Source organism: Hippoglossus stenolepis, chromosome 10 (assembly GCF_022539355.2).
Source record: "Hippoglossus stenolepis isolate QCI-W04-F060 chromosome 10, HSTE1.2, whole genome shotgun sequence".
Taxonomy (NCBI): Eukaryota; Metazoa; Chordata; class Actinopteri; order Pleuronectiformes; family Pleuronectidae; genus Hippoglossus; species Hippoglossus stenolepis.
In genome coordinates, this window is record NC_061492.1 from 510,286 (window position 1) to 525,285 (window position 15,000).

General features: G+C 48.6%; 1 protein-coding gene across 1 annotated transcript in view; it reads left to right on the plus strand.

Annotated features, from left to right (window-relative positions):
* Positions 1-15,000, plus strand: part of mdga2a (MAM domain containing glycosylphosphatidylinositol anchor 2a) — a 47,009-nt gene that overhangs the window by 19,405 nt on the left and 12,604 nt on the right. Inside the window, exons 3-9 of the mRNA XM_047341770.1 lie at positions 224-398; positions 783-979; positions 3,703-3,835; positions 5,020-5,292; positions 9,382-9,711; positions 10,255-10,572; positions 13,565-13,837. Of these exons, the coding sequence (XP_047197726.1) occupies positions 224-398; positions 783-979; positions 3,703-3,835; positions 5,020-5,292; positions 9,382-9,711; positions 10,255-10,572; positions 13,565-13,837 (1,699 nt within the window). The remainder of the gene's footprint in view (positions 1-223; positions 399-782; positions 980-3,702; positions 3,836-5,019; positions 5,293-9,381; positions 9,712-10,254; positions 10,573-13,564; positions 13,838-15,000) is intronic.

The window sequence follows — 15,000 nt, forward strand, 5'->3', positions numbered from 1 at the left end:
GTCATCTCATGAACGCCTTGAAGGAATCTTTTCAAATTTGGTACAAACATTCAATTGGACTCAAAGATGAACTGATTTGAATTTGAAGGTCAAAGGTCAAGGTCACTGAGACCTTGACGAACACATTGTTGGTCTTGTGAACGTGATATCTCAGAAACACCTTCAGGAAATGTCTTCACGTTTGATACCAACGTTCACTTAGACTCAGATTAACCCCCCTCAGATTCGCTGGACTAAGACTGCGGGCGGAGCCTCGGAGCGCCAGGGCGACGCCTCCCTGCACAACGAGACTCTGAGGATAGAAACCATCAGCCGCCACCAGGGGGGGCGCTACTACTGCAAAGCTGAGAACGGACTGGGGTCACCGGCCATCCGCTCCGTACGAGTCGACGTCTACTGTGAGAACACACACACACACACACACACACACACGCACACACACACACACACACACACACACACACACACACACACACGCAACATAACAACGTGACTTTCAGCCAATCAGAGGAGGGGCTCAAGAGGCAGGAGAGAGGACATGGAAACCCTAATGATAGGGTTAGGGTTAATGATATATCATGTTTAAATCAGATTAAATCCCAGAAAGGTGTAAAATCTGGACCTTTAGGGATGATCTGTGTCCTCTTTGTGGTTAAATAGCTGCTGCAGGAACTTAGAGAACATCCTTTCTACTGATGATGAGTATCAACCTGTCATTAAAAATATGAAGGTTGGTTTCTATGCTCGTGTTTTCCATAAAGAAGTTCGATTTTCCTCCTCAGACCTGGATGACCCGGTGATCACAGTACATCAGAGTGTCGGTGAGGCGAAGGAGCAGTTCTACTTTGAGAGGACGGTGTTTCTTCGCTGCGTGGCCAACTCCAACCCACCGGTCCACTACACCTGGAGGAGAGGCAGGAGTGTGCTGACGCAGGGATCCGACTCGGGGGTGGAGATCTACGAACCGTTTTTCACACAGGTGAAGAAACACTCAATTATTTAAGTGACTGTTATTTTCCTGTAAACGTAAAGTGCGTGGAAACGTGTCTATTTCTTCAAATCATTTGTTTCTACTCTCTAATACAACGAGGTTCAGTGTGGTAAAGAAGCGACGTCTCACTCTGAGTCTCAGCCTCTTGTTTCAGCTGCACACGTCCAAACCTCGATTATCTTTATACAAACTCAGGTTTATTTACATTTTATGTTTGTACACTTTTCCTCCTGGAGATGAATACTCATCTGTTAGAAGCCAGATTTTTCTTCCACCTTCTTATCAGTTTTTGTTTGTAAGAATTTCAATATATATATTTCTATAAATAGAATGAAAAGCAGCAGCTTGTTATATCCAGAGTTTGTTTTATGAGGAGCACTCAGTGCATGTAGTGTCTTTGTAAAACATTTCTTGTGTGAAATGTTTTATCCCAATAAAGTTATTTATTTTTATTATTATTATTATTATGATTACACACAGGATAGGCTATTGATGATCAGACTTCTGCTCGCTTGGATTGAAATGTTCCAGTCCTCAGCCTCACATGTCAGCAGTGGGAAACACCCAGTTCAGCTCAACCTGCTCCGGTGGATTTAAACCTCTGCAGATGGACATTCTAGATTTGCAGTGTTTTGTTTTTTTGGCAGTGGTTCAGATTTAATTTGGAGCAAAGGCAAGCCGGCCAATCAGGAGCCAGTTAGCGTGTAATACCAGAGATAACATTCAGAGCAGATTTCAACTGTAAAGCCTTCAGCTCGTGAACTTGTTAACCCCCCCCCCCCTCGCTGCTCCATCCCTCCTCATAATGAGGAACTTATCTCCTCCTCCTCCACAGCCAAAACATTGGTGTCCATCTTTGCACAAACATCCTATTTAAATGTCATCTAATCTCATCTCATCTGTCCGTAAAACGGGAGGAAGGGGAGAGGCTGCCAGAGGAGATTAGAGAGATCTGTCAGTTAGGTGAGGAGAGAGGAGGAGGAGGAGGAGGAGGAGGAGGAGGAGGAGGAGAGGGAGGAGGAGGAGGAGGAGAGCTGCCAGAGAGATAGAGAGATCTGCAGTTGGAGAGAGGAGGAGGGGAGGGAGCTGCCAGAGGAGATTAGAGATCTGTCAGTGGAGGAGGAGAGAGGAGAGGAGGAGGAGGAGGAGGAGGAGGAGGAGAGAGAGGAGGAGGAGGAGGAGGAGGAGGAGGAGGAGGGAGGAGGGAGAGGAGGGGAGAGGCTGCCAGAGGAGATTAGAGATCTGTCAGTTAGGTGAGGAGGAGAGAGGAGGAGGAGGAGGAGGAGGAGAGAGAGGAGGAGGAGGAGGAGAGGAGAGAGAGAGGAGGAAGAGAGAGAGGAGGAGGAAGGGAGAGGCTGCCAGAGGAGATTAGAGATCTGTCAGTTAGGTGGGAGGGAGAGAGAGGAGGAGGAGGAGGAGGAGGAGGAGGAGAGAGGAGGAGGAGGAGGAGGAAGAGGAGGAGAGAGAGGAGGAGAGAGAAGGAGGAGGAAGGGAAGGCTGCCAGAGGAGATTAGAGATCTGTCAGTTAGGTGGAGAGGAGAGAGGAGGAGGAGGAGGAGGAGAGAGGGGAGGAGGAGGAGGAGGAGGAGGAGGAGGAAGAGAGAGAGGAGGAGGAAGGGGAGAGGCTGCCAGAGGAGATTAGAGAGATCTGTCAGTTAGGTAGAGGAGAGAGAGGAGGAGGAGGAGGAGGAGGAGGAGGAGGAAGAGGAGGAGGAGGAGGAGGAGGAGGAGGAGGAGGAGGAGGAGGAGGAGGAAGAGAGAGGGGAGGAGGAGAGGCTGCAGAGGAGATTAGAGGATCTGTCAGTTAGTGGAGAGGAGAAGGAGGAGGAGGAGGAGGAGGAGGAGGAAGAGAGAGAGGAGGAGAGAGGAGGAGGAGGAGGAGGAGGAAGGAGAGGCTGCCAGGAGATTAGAGTCTCAGTTGGTGAGGGGAGGAGGAGGAGGAGGAGGAGAGAGAGAGGAGGAGGAGGAGGAGGAGAGAGAGGAGGAGGAGAGAGAGAGAGGAGGAGGAGGAGGAGGGAGGAGGAGGAGGAAGAGAGAGAGAGGAGGAGGAGGAGGAGGAGAGGAGGAGGAGAGAGAGAGGAGGAGGAAGGGAGGAGAAGAGGGAGGAGAGGAGGAGGAGGAGGAGAGAGAGAGGAGGAGGAGAGGAGGAGGAGGAGGAGGAGGAGGAGGAAGAGAGAGAGGAGGAGAGGAGAGGAGGAGGAGGAGGAGGAGGAGAGAGAAGGAGGAGGAGGAGAGAGGAGGAGGAGGAGGAGGAGGAGGAGGAAGAGAGAGAGGAGGAGGAGGAGGAAGAGAGAGAGGAGGAGGAGGAGGAGGAAGAGAGAGAGAGAAATGAGAGAAATAAAGAGAAGAGGAAGAGGAGGAGAAAAGACAAGATGTTAATGAGAGGCCTCACAAGAACAGGAAGACAAAGTGAGTGTGTGTGTGTGTACTTGTTTTTGTTGCCTCATCAAGACCTTTCCAGCATAAACACTGAACTTGTCAGGACCAGGAGACGTCATGGGGACCAAAGCTCAGTCCTAAAGAGACTAACTAGTCCTGGTTAAGGTCAGAGGTCACGGGTGGGCAGGTTAAGGTTAGGGCTAGTCATGAACTGGTCTGAGTTAAAGTTATAGGTAAGGTTTTAGACTGTCCACAATGAATGGAAGTCTGTGTGTGTGTGTGTGTGTGTGTGTGTGTGTGTGTGTGTGTGTGTGTGTGTGTGTGTGTTTCAGGGTGAGACAAAGATCTTGAAGTTGAAGAATCTTCGTCCTCAGGATTACGCCGACTACACCTGCATCTCCTCCATCAGGAGCGTTTGTGACATTGGAGACAAGAGCGCCCACTTCAGTCTGAACAACAGAACAGGTACCCCCACACCACACACAATTCACGTTTTATTTCATTATATTATTATTATTATGATCATTATTATCATTATACTTTATTCACTGTCTTCATTTTAGTTTTAATGTCATTTTGTAATAATAATGAAAATATGTACGTTAAGTCAAAATCATGGAATATATCAGTTTTTATTTAATATTTATAACAGTTGTGTTGTTGTGACTTTTTAGATCAAAGTAATAAATGAAATTGTTGAAAGGATCATTTGTATCATTCCCTTTGATTTGATTCCTTTCCCCCTGATAGAATTCTTCTTCCACATCTGATGTAAGGTGCTTCCTGTAGTTTCTCTTTGTACCTGTGTGGTACAGTTGGATGAATGTGAATCATTAATAAATCATTTTGCTCTCCGAGCTCAGACTGCAGCTCTGACCTGTACAGTAGATCTGCCTCCTCGCCCCAGGGGCTGATGGGATTTACATGATGTCAGCTTAACAGAGGTCGACTCAGCTATTTTTATCACCCTCATTATTATTTCTGCATTTAGCTGCTTTCTGCAGCTCCTCGCCAGCAGCTGGTGGAGGCAGCGAGTCGCCTCCTGCAGCAGGAAGGATGATCACTTTGTTTTATTTACAAGATATTTAAAACCTTTTAAGATGTGGAAAATATATTTATGAATCTCCCATGATCCATGTGAACTGACGAAGATCAGACTGAAAACCTCTGGGAACCCACGAAGGTCTTAATCTTTACCCACGAAACATAAATAATATTTATTCTTCTAAGAATTCATTCAAGTATAAAGTGGATTGGGAGGAAAGTGAATATTTTTTGTGACAGAGCTGCAAAGATTAGTCAGTTAATTGATTTGACTTCAATTATGAATTATGAATTCATTGTTTTAATGTCACAGTAAACTGAACATCCTCATTGTTTCTCATTGAGATCATAGATACAATAGAATAAAAACGTGTAACAAATATATCCTGAATCTCAATGTTATGAATATAAATACAAACGTATGAACTTCAAATGTCTTCATTCGAAACATTCCAAACACGCTGCTGTAGAACAGACGCTGAGCGACAAGGACAAGAAGAAGAAGAAAGAAAAACATGAAGTTGATCTGTGAACAAAGAAAAAGTCATTTAATCAAACTGAGTTTCTGAAAATCTCCTTTTTCCTCTTTCACCACCCCCCCTCAGCTCCTCCCTCCATTAAACTCCTCCTGGACGACCCCCTGGTGGTGAACCCGGGGGAGACGATCGCTCTGGTGTGCATGGCTTCAGGTGGAGACCCTCCCCCCACCTTAACCTGGGTGAAGCCCGGAGGGGAGGAGCTCCCGAAGAGGGGCGTTGTCAATGGTGGAACCCTGACCATCCCCGCCATAACTATTGATGACGGCGGCGCCTACAGCTGTGTGGCGTCCAACAACGTGGGAAACCCTGCCAAGAAATCCACCACCATACTGGTCAGAGGTGCGACCTTTAAACTAAACTTAACCTAAGACCAGGCTGCAAATCATCTCCTTTCCTAACCTCCAAATCATCTCCTTTCCTAACCACTAAATCATCTCCTTTCCTAACCACCAAATCATCTCCTTTCCTAACTCCAAATCATCTCCTTTCCTAACCTCCAAATCATCTCCTTTCCTAACCTCCAAATCATCTCCTTTCCTAACCACCAAATCATCTCCTTTCCTAACCACCAAATCATCTCCTTTCCTAACCTCCAAATCATCTCCTTCCTAACCTCCAAATCATCTCCTTTCCTAACCACTAAATCATCTCCTTTCCTAACCTCCAAATCATCTCCTTCCTGACCTCCAAATCATCTCCTTTCCTAACCACCAAATCATCTCCTTTCCTAACCTCCAAATCATCTCCTTTCCTAACCACCAAATCATCTCCTTTCCTAACCACCAAATCATCTCCTTTCCTAACCTCCAAATCATCTCCTTTCCTAACCACCAAATCATCTCCTTTCCTAACCTCCAAATCATCTCCTTTCCTAACCACCAAATCATCTCCTTTCCTAACCACCAAATCATCTCCTTTCCTAACCACCAAATCATCTCCTTTCCTAACCTCCAAATCATCTCCTTTCCTAACCACTAAACATCTCTTTCCTAACCTCCAAATCATCTCCTTTCCTAACTTCCAAATCATCTCCTTTCCTAACCACTAAATCATCTCTTTCCTAACCTCCAAATCATCTTCCTGACCAATCATCTACCTCTTCTTCCTAACCTCCAATCATCCTTTACCTCCAAATCATCTCCTTTCCTGACCACCAAATCATCTCCTTTCCACCACCAAATCATCTCCTTTCCTAACCTCCAAACTCTCCTTCCTAACTTCCAAATCATCTCCTTTCCTAACCACTAAATCATCTCCTTTCCTAACCTCACTCTCCTGCACCACTCTCTTCCTAACCACTAAATCATCTCCTTCCTAACCTCCAAATCATCTCCTTTCCTAACCACCAAATCATCCTTTCCTAACCTCCAAACCCCATCTCCTTGACCACCAAATCATCTCCTTCTAACCACCAAATCATCTCCTTCTAACCACCAAATCATCTCTTTCCTAACCACCAAATCATCTCCTTCTAACCAAATCATCTCTCCTAACCTCCAAATCATCTTTTCCTAACCACCAAATCATCTCCTTTCCTAACCACTAAATCATTCCTTTCAACCACTAAATCATCTCCTTCTGACCTCAAACATCTCTTACCAAAACTAATCTCCTAAATCATCTCCTTTCCTAACCACTATTCCTTGACCCCGATAACGTCACAAGGCCAAAGAAAGATGATTAACATGTTTGATTGATGTTTGAATCATCCTGATAAGAAACAAAGAAACAGACGAAAACATAATCATGTCAGAGACGATAAAATGATTTATTGCTTTAAAAAAATGAAAGTTATTAAATACTGTCGTCAGATCTCAGATATATTGACCACAGACTGACGGCGTCTCCACTTCCTCCAGAAATGAAGCTAAAATATCTCAGATGTGAACGCTGCCATCTTGTGGTGATGACATCATTTGGAGACTTGAACAAACATCCGACCTTTCAGCAGAGGCTACATCCACACGACTACGCTTTAGTTTGAAAATCTTTATCCACACAAGTGTTTTGGCTCCGTATCACTTTTAACCCCCGTCCACACGTCATGTGACCACTGAAGTACACAGTGTGTAAACAGATTGTGGAATAACATCTGGACTCCTCCACATGTAAACAGTAAAGTACAGAATGGAACTGAACAGCAGCTGGATCCGTCACACTTTGATTCTCCAGGTGGTTTCTGCACTGGGAGCTGAGGCTGGTGGTTTATTCTGGAAGGAGGTCATGTGACAGGAGGCCAATCAGAGAAGGCTATGTCACGACAGAAAAGACCAAATCAGCAAGAGGCTGTGAGCGTCATCGTTTCCAAACTTTTAGCTGCTTTAAAACTGTGGAGTCATGTGTCATGTGATACCCTAACCGACTGAAAACGCCCCGTCACCCCTGATCCGGCGCTTGGTTCTGGGGACCTGAAGCTGTCGGGTGGGGGTGCGCTGGTTAGTGGACGGGCGGCAGAGTTCTGGACATATTGGAGTTTGTGAAGGACTAAGATATAACTACAGGAACACACACACACAGACTACGTGTGTGTGTGTGTGTGTGTGTGTGTGTGTGTGTGTGTGTGTGTGTGTGTGTGTGTGTGTGTGTGTGTGTGTGAGAGCCACTGCTTCCACCTCAAGTTATGCAACAGACCTTTTACTGACACACATACTCTCTCACACACACACACACACACACTGGGTTTTGTTCTGAGGCGTTCTTGCTTTAATCTTAATGAACAAGGACAATCAGCTGCTGGCCTCATGAACTCAAGCTATTTATACACACACACACACACACACACACACACACACACACACACACACACACACACACACACACACACACACACACACACACACACACACACACACAGATGGGGGATTTGAACTACAACCCTCTGGTGTGTGGCTGCAGTGTGTTGCATGTTGACGGGGACACACTTGCTGAAGTTCCTCCTCCTCCAGCCTCTGTCCTGTGTCTCTGTAACTTGTTGTGAAACCATAACAACCTTAAATGTCCCATTCAGGACTCTGTCACACCTCGTTGGATTCAGTCTGAAGCTGAACATCAGGTGTGAGAGGTTCCTCAGAGCAGAAGAGGAGTTCTGGGTCTGGATCAAACTGAACCAGGTTCTGTTGGTTTGCAGTGAAAACACTTTGTTGGATAGTTTGGACTTTTGGACCAATCACAGGAAGTAGAGACAGAATTAAACAGAAGAAGAAGAAGAAGAAGAAGAAGAAGAAGAAGCAGCTTCTTCACCTCAATTACAAAGTGAAACCCAAACTAACCAGATGGAATGAAACGATGGAACAAACGCATGAAGCTTCAGACTCTCAGAGAGAAAACAACAAAATAAGGCTTTTTCCAGCTTGGTTTACTTTTATAATCCCGTCAACACTATAGAGTTTATTTCATCTCCCCGTGCACAGAGATGCAGCTTCTTCTTCAACGCTTCAATTCCTCTTAAAGGGATAGTATGCAAATTCCACGTGGTGCTTCTACAGGTTAATGTGGGTATCTTCATGTTAAAAAAACTCTGAAAACACTCGCTTTTGTTAAGTTCCTCTAAGTCAGAAACGTCATGCTTGAGCGACTGATTGAGCTTCCGGAAATTGTTTCGTAACAAGGAACTGGAAGTCTCCTACATGGCTTGCGGCCTGGCTGTTCACGGACGTTCATTTCTCCGCTGGTCAGCCCCATAGACTATATATAAGGTCAGCCGCGATTCTGCTTTCTCCGCTGTTGTTGTACCCTTGAATGCCGGGTTCGGAATGTCTGCGGACATTTAATTATGTGATTGGGAAAAGTCGTCAGTCGTGGTGAAGCTGTTACTAGAGTCTGTGACTGTCAGTGAGCTGAGGTGTTACCAGTGTGATGAATCCAGACGCTGAGCTGGAAACTAGGTGTTGAAATAAATAGTAAGAGGAGGCGGCACGGTGGCACAGCGGCAGCAACGCTCTTGACAGGATTAAACTGAACAAATGACTTCAGTAATAATTAAGCTCCATTTAGACAGATTAGTTTCTCCACAGCAGGAAGAGCAACTGTACTGATTAAAACAGGAGAGTTTAGAACCTAACGAGCTGCTGCTGCGGGATTCAAACTCACGACAGGTTCGGGTCAGATCCCATCGTTAACAAGGTCAAACCAGTTGTTGCTGCTCGGTTCAGATTGATGGAACTGAACGTGTTATTCGGACGCTGAATCTTTGGTTATTTGCTTCGTGTGTATTGTCGTGAAGGTGATTTCTCCAGAACACCTGGAGAGAATCTTTCACATCTGGTACAAACCTTTAGACTCGAAGATGAACTGATTCGATTTTTGAAGCCAAAACGCAAAGAAATCTGGATAATAAATGTATGTAGACGCAAACTGCTCTGGAGGCGTTCAGCCGCAGCGCAGTGTTTCTAGTTCTTTCTTACTTCAATCTGATTCTGCCTCCCACAGGCCTTCGTAAAGGGCGGTTCTGGATCACGCCGGACCCGTACCACAACGACGACAACATCCAAATCGGCCGGGAGGTCAAGATCAGCTGCCAGGTGGAAGCCACGCCGCCGGAGGAGCTGCAGTTCAGCTGGCTGAAGAACGGCCGGCCGCTGAAGAGCTCCGAGAGGATGGTCATCACTCACACCGACACCGACGTGTCGCTGGGAACCACCAACCTCGACATCATCGACCTCAAGTTCACAGACTTCGGCACCTACACCTGCGTGGCGTCGCTGAGGAACGGAGGAACCCCCGAGATCAGCATCGATGTCAACATCTCATCCACCACAGGTGAGTCACGCTGTGGGCGGGGCTTTGAAGAACAACCTGGGGCCTGAACTACGAAGCAGGATTAGTCTTCAGGTTAACGTCAGGTTAAATTCAGAGTTTTCAGTCCTATGAAGCTCGTTCACTTGTTATCAGGTAAATCACCACGGTAACTTATGCTGAGCAGCTTCATCTGCTCCAGGTAAAGTTGGAGATAAGAGATCAAACTGTATAAAAGCTCCGCCCACTGACCAACCTCTTCCTGTGACGCGCACTCGGGACGCTGCTGCGTTCCCATGATGAAAACAAATGATAAAACATCGAAGTACATGTGAGACCATAATAAAACCCATGAATCACTGCATCTTCACACAGGAGCTGGATGTCGTACCTTCATGATTTTAATTTGAGAAAGTACACACAGGATGTAGAGAAGTGTCACTGCAGCACACGTACGGGTCATTAGAGAGTAAACATCAGAAGATAGAGAATAAACAGTATCTGCACTGAGGAGGAGGACGTTAATACGAACTCTGAATCAAAGTCATAAACTGTCTGTCCCTGCAGTTCCTCCAGAGCTGACCGTGCCCAGGGGGCGCTCTCACCTCATCGCTCAGGAAGGCGACACAGTGGACCTGCAGTGTCTGGTCTCAGGGAAACCCAAACCCATCATCCTGTGGTCTCGCATGGAGGAGAGCGGGGCGGCGGCAGCAGTGGCGGCGGCTCTGATGCCGGACGGCTCGGCTCAGACAGAGAGCTACGACGGCGTCCTGAGGATCAGCAACGTGACGAGAGAGATGAGCGGGACCTACCGCTGCCAGACGAGTCAGTACAACGGCTTCAACGTGAAACCACGACAAGCTCTGATCCAGCTGGTGGTGCAGTGTGGGTAACACGTGTGTGTGTGTGTGTGTGTGTGTGTGTGTGTGTGTGTGTGTGTGTGTGTGTGTGTGTGTGTGTGTGTGTGTGTGTGTGTGTGTGTTGTGCTCCTTTTCCCTGTTGTTAATGTGACTCGCTGTCATGGAAACAGAGTCAGTTCAGCTGATACAAGTTTCTACATTGCATCAGAGCAGACGTCACCTCCGTCTTTTCAGTGGACACACGACACTCACACACAAACACACACACCACACAGGTAGAGGTGTGGTGTTCCGTTCAACGCCTCTGCTCGAGGGCACGCGGGCAGCCAGAGACGGACTCATGCCGTCTGTGTCTCTACGGGGACGGAATCCACGACCTTCCAGTCACACTCCATCTAACCTGCAGGGCACCATGTCATGAAAATACACACACACACACACACTCTCTCTCACACACACACACACACACACACACACACACACACACTCACACACACACACACACACACACACACACACACACACACACACACACACACTCACTCTCTCTCTCTCTCTCTCTCACACACACACACACACACACACACACACACACACACACACACACACACACACACACACTCTCTCTCTCTCACTCTCTCTCTCTCTCTCTCTCTCTCTCTCTCTCTCTCTCTCTCTCACACACACACACACACACACTCTCAGTGAATCTCCTTGTGGAAGTTGGCAGTAAATCTTTATCTGAGCAGTTTGAGGACACGTTGTTCAGAACAAACAACAACATGTAAACATCCGTCAGTGACGCATCAAATGATGACAAACTAAACTCACTGGTTTGGAACATGTGATGAATATTTCCACCCACACAGTTGTTGTGTGGATCAACAACACGACTACACTTCAGTGTGGTCACAGTGGAGGTGGTTCACTCACACCTGAGCTGTCTGGTTGTAATCTGATTACCTGATGTCCCAGACTGACACCTCGTCCATTGTTAGAATCAGTGACGGGCTGCTGCTCGGATCACGCCCTCTGCTGGTCGGGGACGCCTCAGCGTGGACACCTCAGTGGGGACACCTCAGCGGGGACACCTCAGCGTGGTCGCCTCAGCAGGGACGCCTCAGTGGGGACACCTCAGCGGGGACACCTCAGTGGGGACACCTCAGCGGGGACGCCTCGGGGACACCTCAGCGTGGTCACCTCAGCGTGGACACCTCAGCGGGACGCCTCAGCGGGGTCACCTCAGTGGGGACACCTCAGCGTGGACACCTCAGCGGGACACCTCAGCGTGGACGCCTCAGCGTGGTCACCTCAGCGGGGACGCCTCAGCGTGGACACCTCAGCGGGACGCCTCAGCGGGGACACCTCAGCGGGGACGCCTCAGCGTGGACACCTCAGCGGGACCTCAGCGGGGACGCCTCAGCGGGGACACCTCAGCGGGGACACCTCAGCGGGGACACCTCAGCGGGGACACCTCAGCGGGGACACCTCAGCGGGGACACTCAGAGGTCTCTCCTCCGTTAAGATGTTCTGAATAAGAACTCCTCTGTGAATTCGGTTCTCCACTCGGTGTTGCCGCTGCACCACATCACGAAGCAGATTAACGTGAGGACAGATTACAGGTGGATTACTTTGAAATCAGTGAAACAACATTCAAGTCGCACACGACACAGATTTCAGTTCTCACTGTGAGCAACGATGAAATGACTCTGATCCACGAAAAGCTTCTGACGGAGAAATTGAACAGCAGAAAAAAGAGATGAGCAACAAGAAAAACCAGATTAACTCACATGGACAGAATCAAACTATGACCATTATTATACATATTATATTTATTGTATTACTTTTTGCAGTTTGTGTTATTTCCCATTAATCTCCTGTTCTGATTTAATGACTTTTCAAAAAGAATGGAGTCCACATGAAGCTCGAAGATAAAACCTTTGGAAGGAGCTGATTTCACTGGGGCACTGATGTCCCAGGGTCGAAGGTGATGCCTCTGACCATCGTCTCCTCCGACCATCGTCTCCTCCGTCGTACGGACGCTTCAACGCAGTGAACCGACACGAGGGAGAAACCAACTGGAGTGAGTCGCATCAAATCCCTGTGGCTGTTGTTGGCTCTTTGCTGGAAGCAGCCGGAGGCCGAATGCTTTCAGCCCGTTCTCCACAGCGTGGTCTTTCAGTTTGAGAGCAGATTCATTTCACGTTCAGATTTTCTAAAGCTTTCACCCAAAACCCTGCAGCTCCTGCTTGTGCTCAAACTGTGTGTAGTGTCCCGTGCTGCTCCAGCTCTCCCCCCCGCTCTCGGTTATTCTAGTTCTGTGTGTTGTGGGGACATCGGTGTGTGTTACGGTCCCCACACAGCTTTCAGAGATACGAGGACACCGTGAGGTTTCGGTCCTCAGTCCATAAAGATGTAAATCCATGACTAACACGATCCGTCTCAGCCGACTGTCAGACTAACAAGTTCCTCTGGGGCTCGGGTTTTATCACAGGGACGTTGTAGCCGACTTTAAACTTACTGAACATTTCCAGAATCAAAACATCAACCTGCCTCAGGAATGAAATCGAACCCTCGCTCATCTTTGCTGATGACGTCAGTTCTCTGCGAGGCCCCTGGGGGTCCACATTCTAACTGAGCTGGTCCTGAGGTGTCCTCGTCGAGCTGCTTCTCAGGATATCAGGATTACAACTGGAGAAAAGAGCAAAGACCGGGTTCAGCTGTGCATCCTGGGAATTAAAGGCACGGTCAGGCAGACTTCTCAGACCAATCAGAGAGCTCGGCTGAAGGTCGCCGTGGGGCCTCGGCGTCCAGCTGACCTTCAGATGTTCTGTACGAGGAGGAAGGAACACTTCTGGGGGGTCGAGATGAGCTGCAGACCTTTATCTGTGTGTGTGTGTGTGAACTTCTCATCAGCTTCCTGTGTGTTCAACGAAAGGATCAAACGTGTGTAGATAATGTGACAGGAAGTCCAAACCTCGGTGGTGACGGCGTGTTTTGAATCCTGTGTCCCACAGTCGCTCCGGTGGTGGAGCCGGTGTACACGGAGGTCCGCCAGGCTCTGGGTCGGGCCTTCAGCCTCACCTGCCGCCTGCTGCGAGCGCACCCTGCTCGCCTGCTGCGATACGAGTGGAAGCTGGGCTCCCGCCTCCTGACTGTGGGTCAGTTCAGTGACCAGAGCGACGACACCAGCTACCACGTCCGCGCTCTCAACCGCGAGGGCTACGGCGAGTACACCTGTGACATCACCAACGAGGCCGGGGCGGGCCGCTGCACTTTCCTGGTCACAGGTGAGTCGGCTGGAGTGAGACATGTCTTCTTTGTGTCTTAGGGGACGACCTGGAAGGAAGCCGGATGTTTCCTGTCTCGAGTCAACGACACCTCACTGATCTGTGGCCACTTTGACTCGTCTCTGGTTACTCCTCTTCCTCAAAGACGTGGAACCTGCCATGACAGGTTTAAGACTCGTCCCTACAGACTCGTCCCTACAGACTCATCCCCTCAGGTTTAAGACTCGTCCCTACAGACTCGTCCCTTCAGACTCGTCCCTACAGACTCGTCCCTACAGACTCGTCCCCTCAGGCTTAAGACTCGTCCCTTCAGACTCGTCCCTTCAGACTTGTCCCTACAGACTCGTCCCCTCAGGTTTAAGACTCATCCCTACAGACTCGTCCCTACAGACTCGTCCCTACAGACTCGTCCCTACAGACTCGTCCCTCAGGTTTAAGACTCGTCCCTGACAGTCCCCTCAGGTTTAAGACTCGTCCTACAGACTCATACTCCCTACAGACTTGTCCCTACAGACTCGTCCCCTCAGGTTTAAGACTCGTCCCTACAGACTCATCCCCTCAGGTTTAAGACTCGTCCCTACAGACTCGTCCCCTCAGGTTTAAGACTTGTCCCTTCAGACTCGTCCCTACAGACTCTTCCTCAGGTTTAAGACTTGTCCCTACAGACTTGTCCCTACAGACTCGTCCCTACAGACTCGTCCCTACAGACTCGCCCCTACAGACTTGTCCCTACAGACTCGTCCCTACAGACTTGTCCCTACAGACTCGTCCCTCAGGTTTAAGACTGGCCCTACAGACTCGTCCCTACAGACTCGTCCCTACAGACTCGTCCCCTCAGGTTTAAGACTCATCCCTACAGACTCGTCCCTACAGACTCGTCCCCTCAGGTTTAAGACTCGTCCCTACAGACTCGTCCCTACAGACTCGTCCCTCAGGTTTAAGACTCGTCCCTTCAGACTCGTCCCCTCAGGTTTAAGACTCGTCCCTTCAGACTCGTCCCTACAGACTCGTCCCTACAGACTCGTCCCTCAGGTTTAAGACTCGTCCCTTCAGACTCGTCCCTACAGACTCGTCCCCTCAGGTTTAAGACTCGTCCCTTCAGACTCGTCCCTACAGTCTCGTCCCTCAGGTTTAAGACTCGTCCCTTCAGACTCGTCCCTACA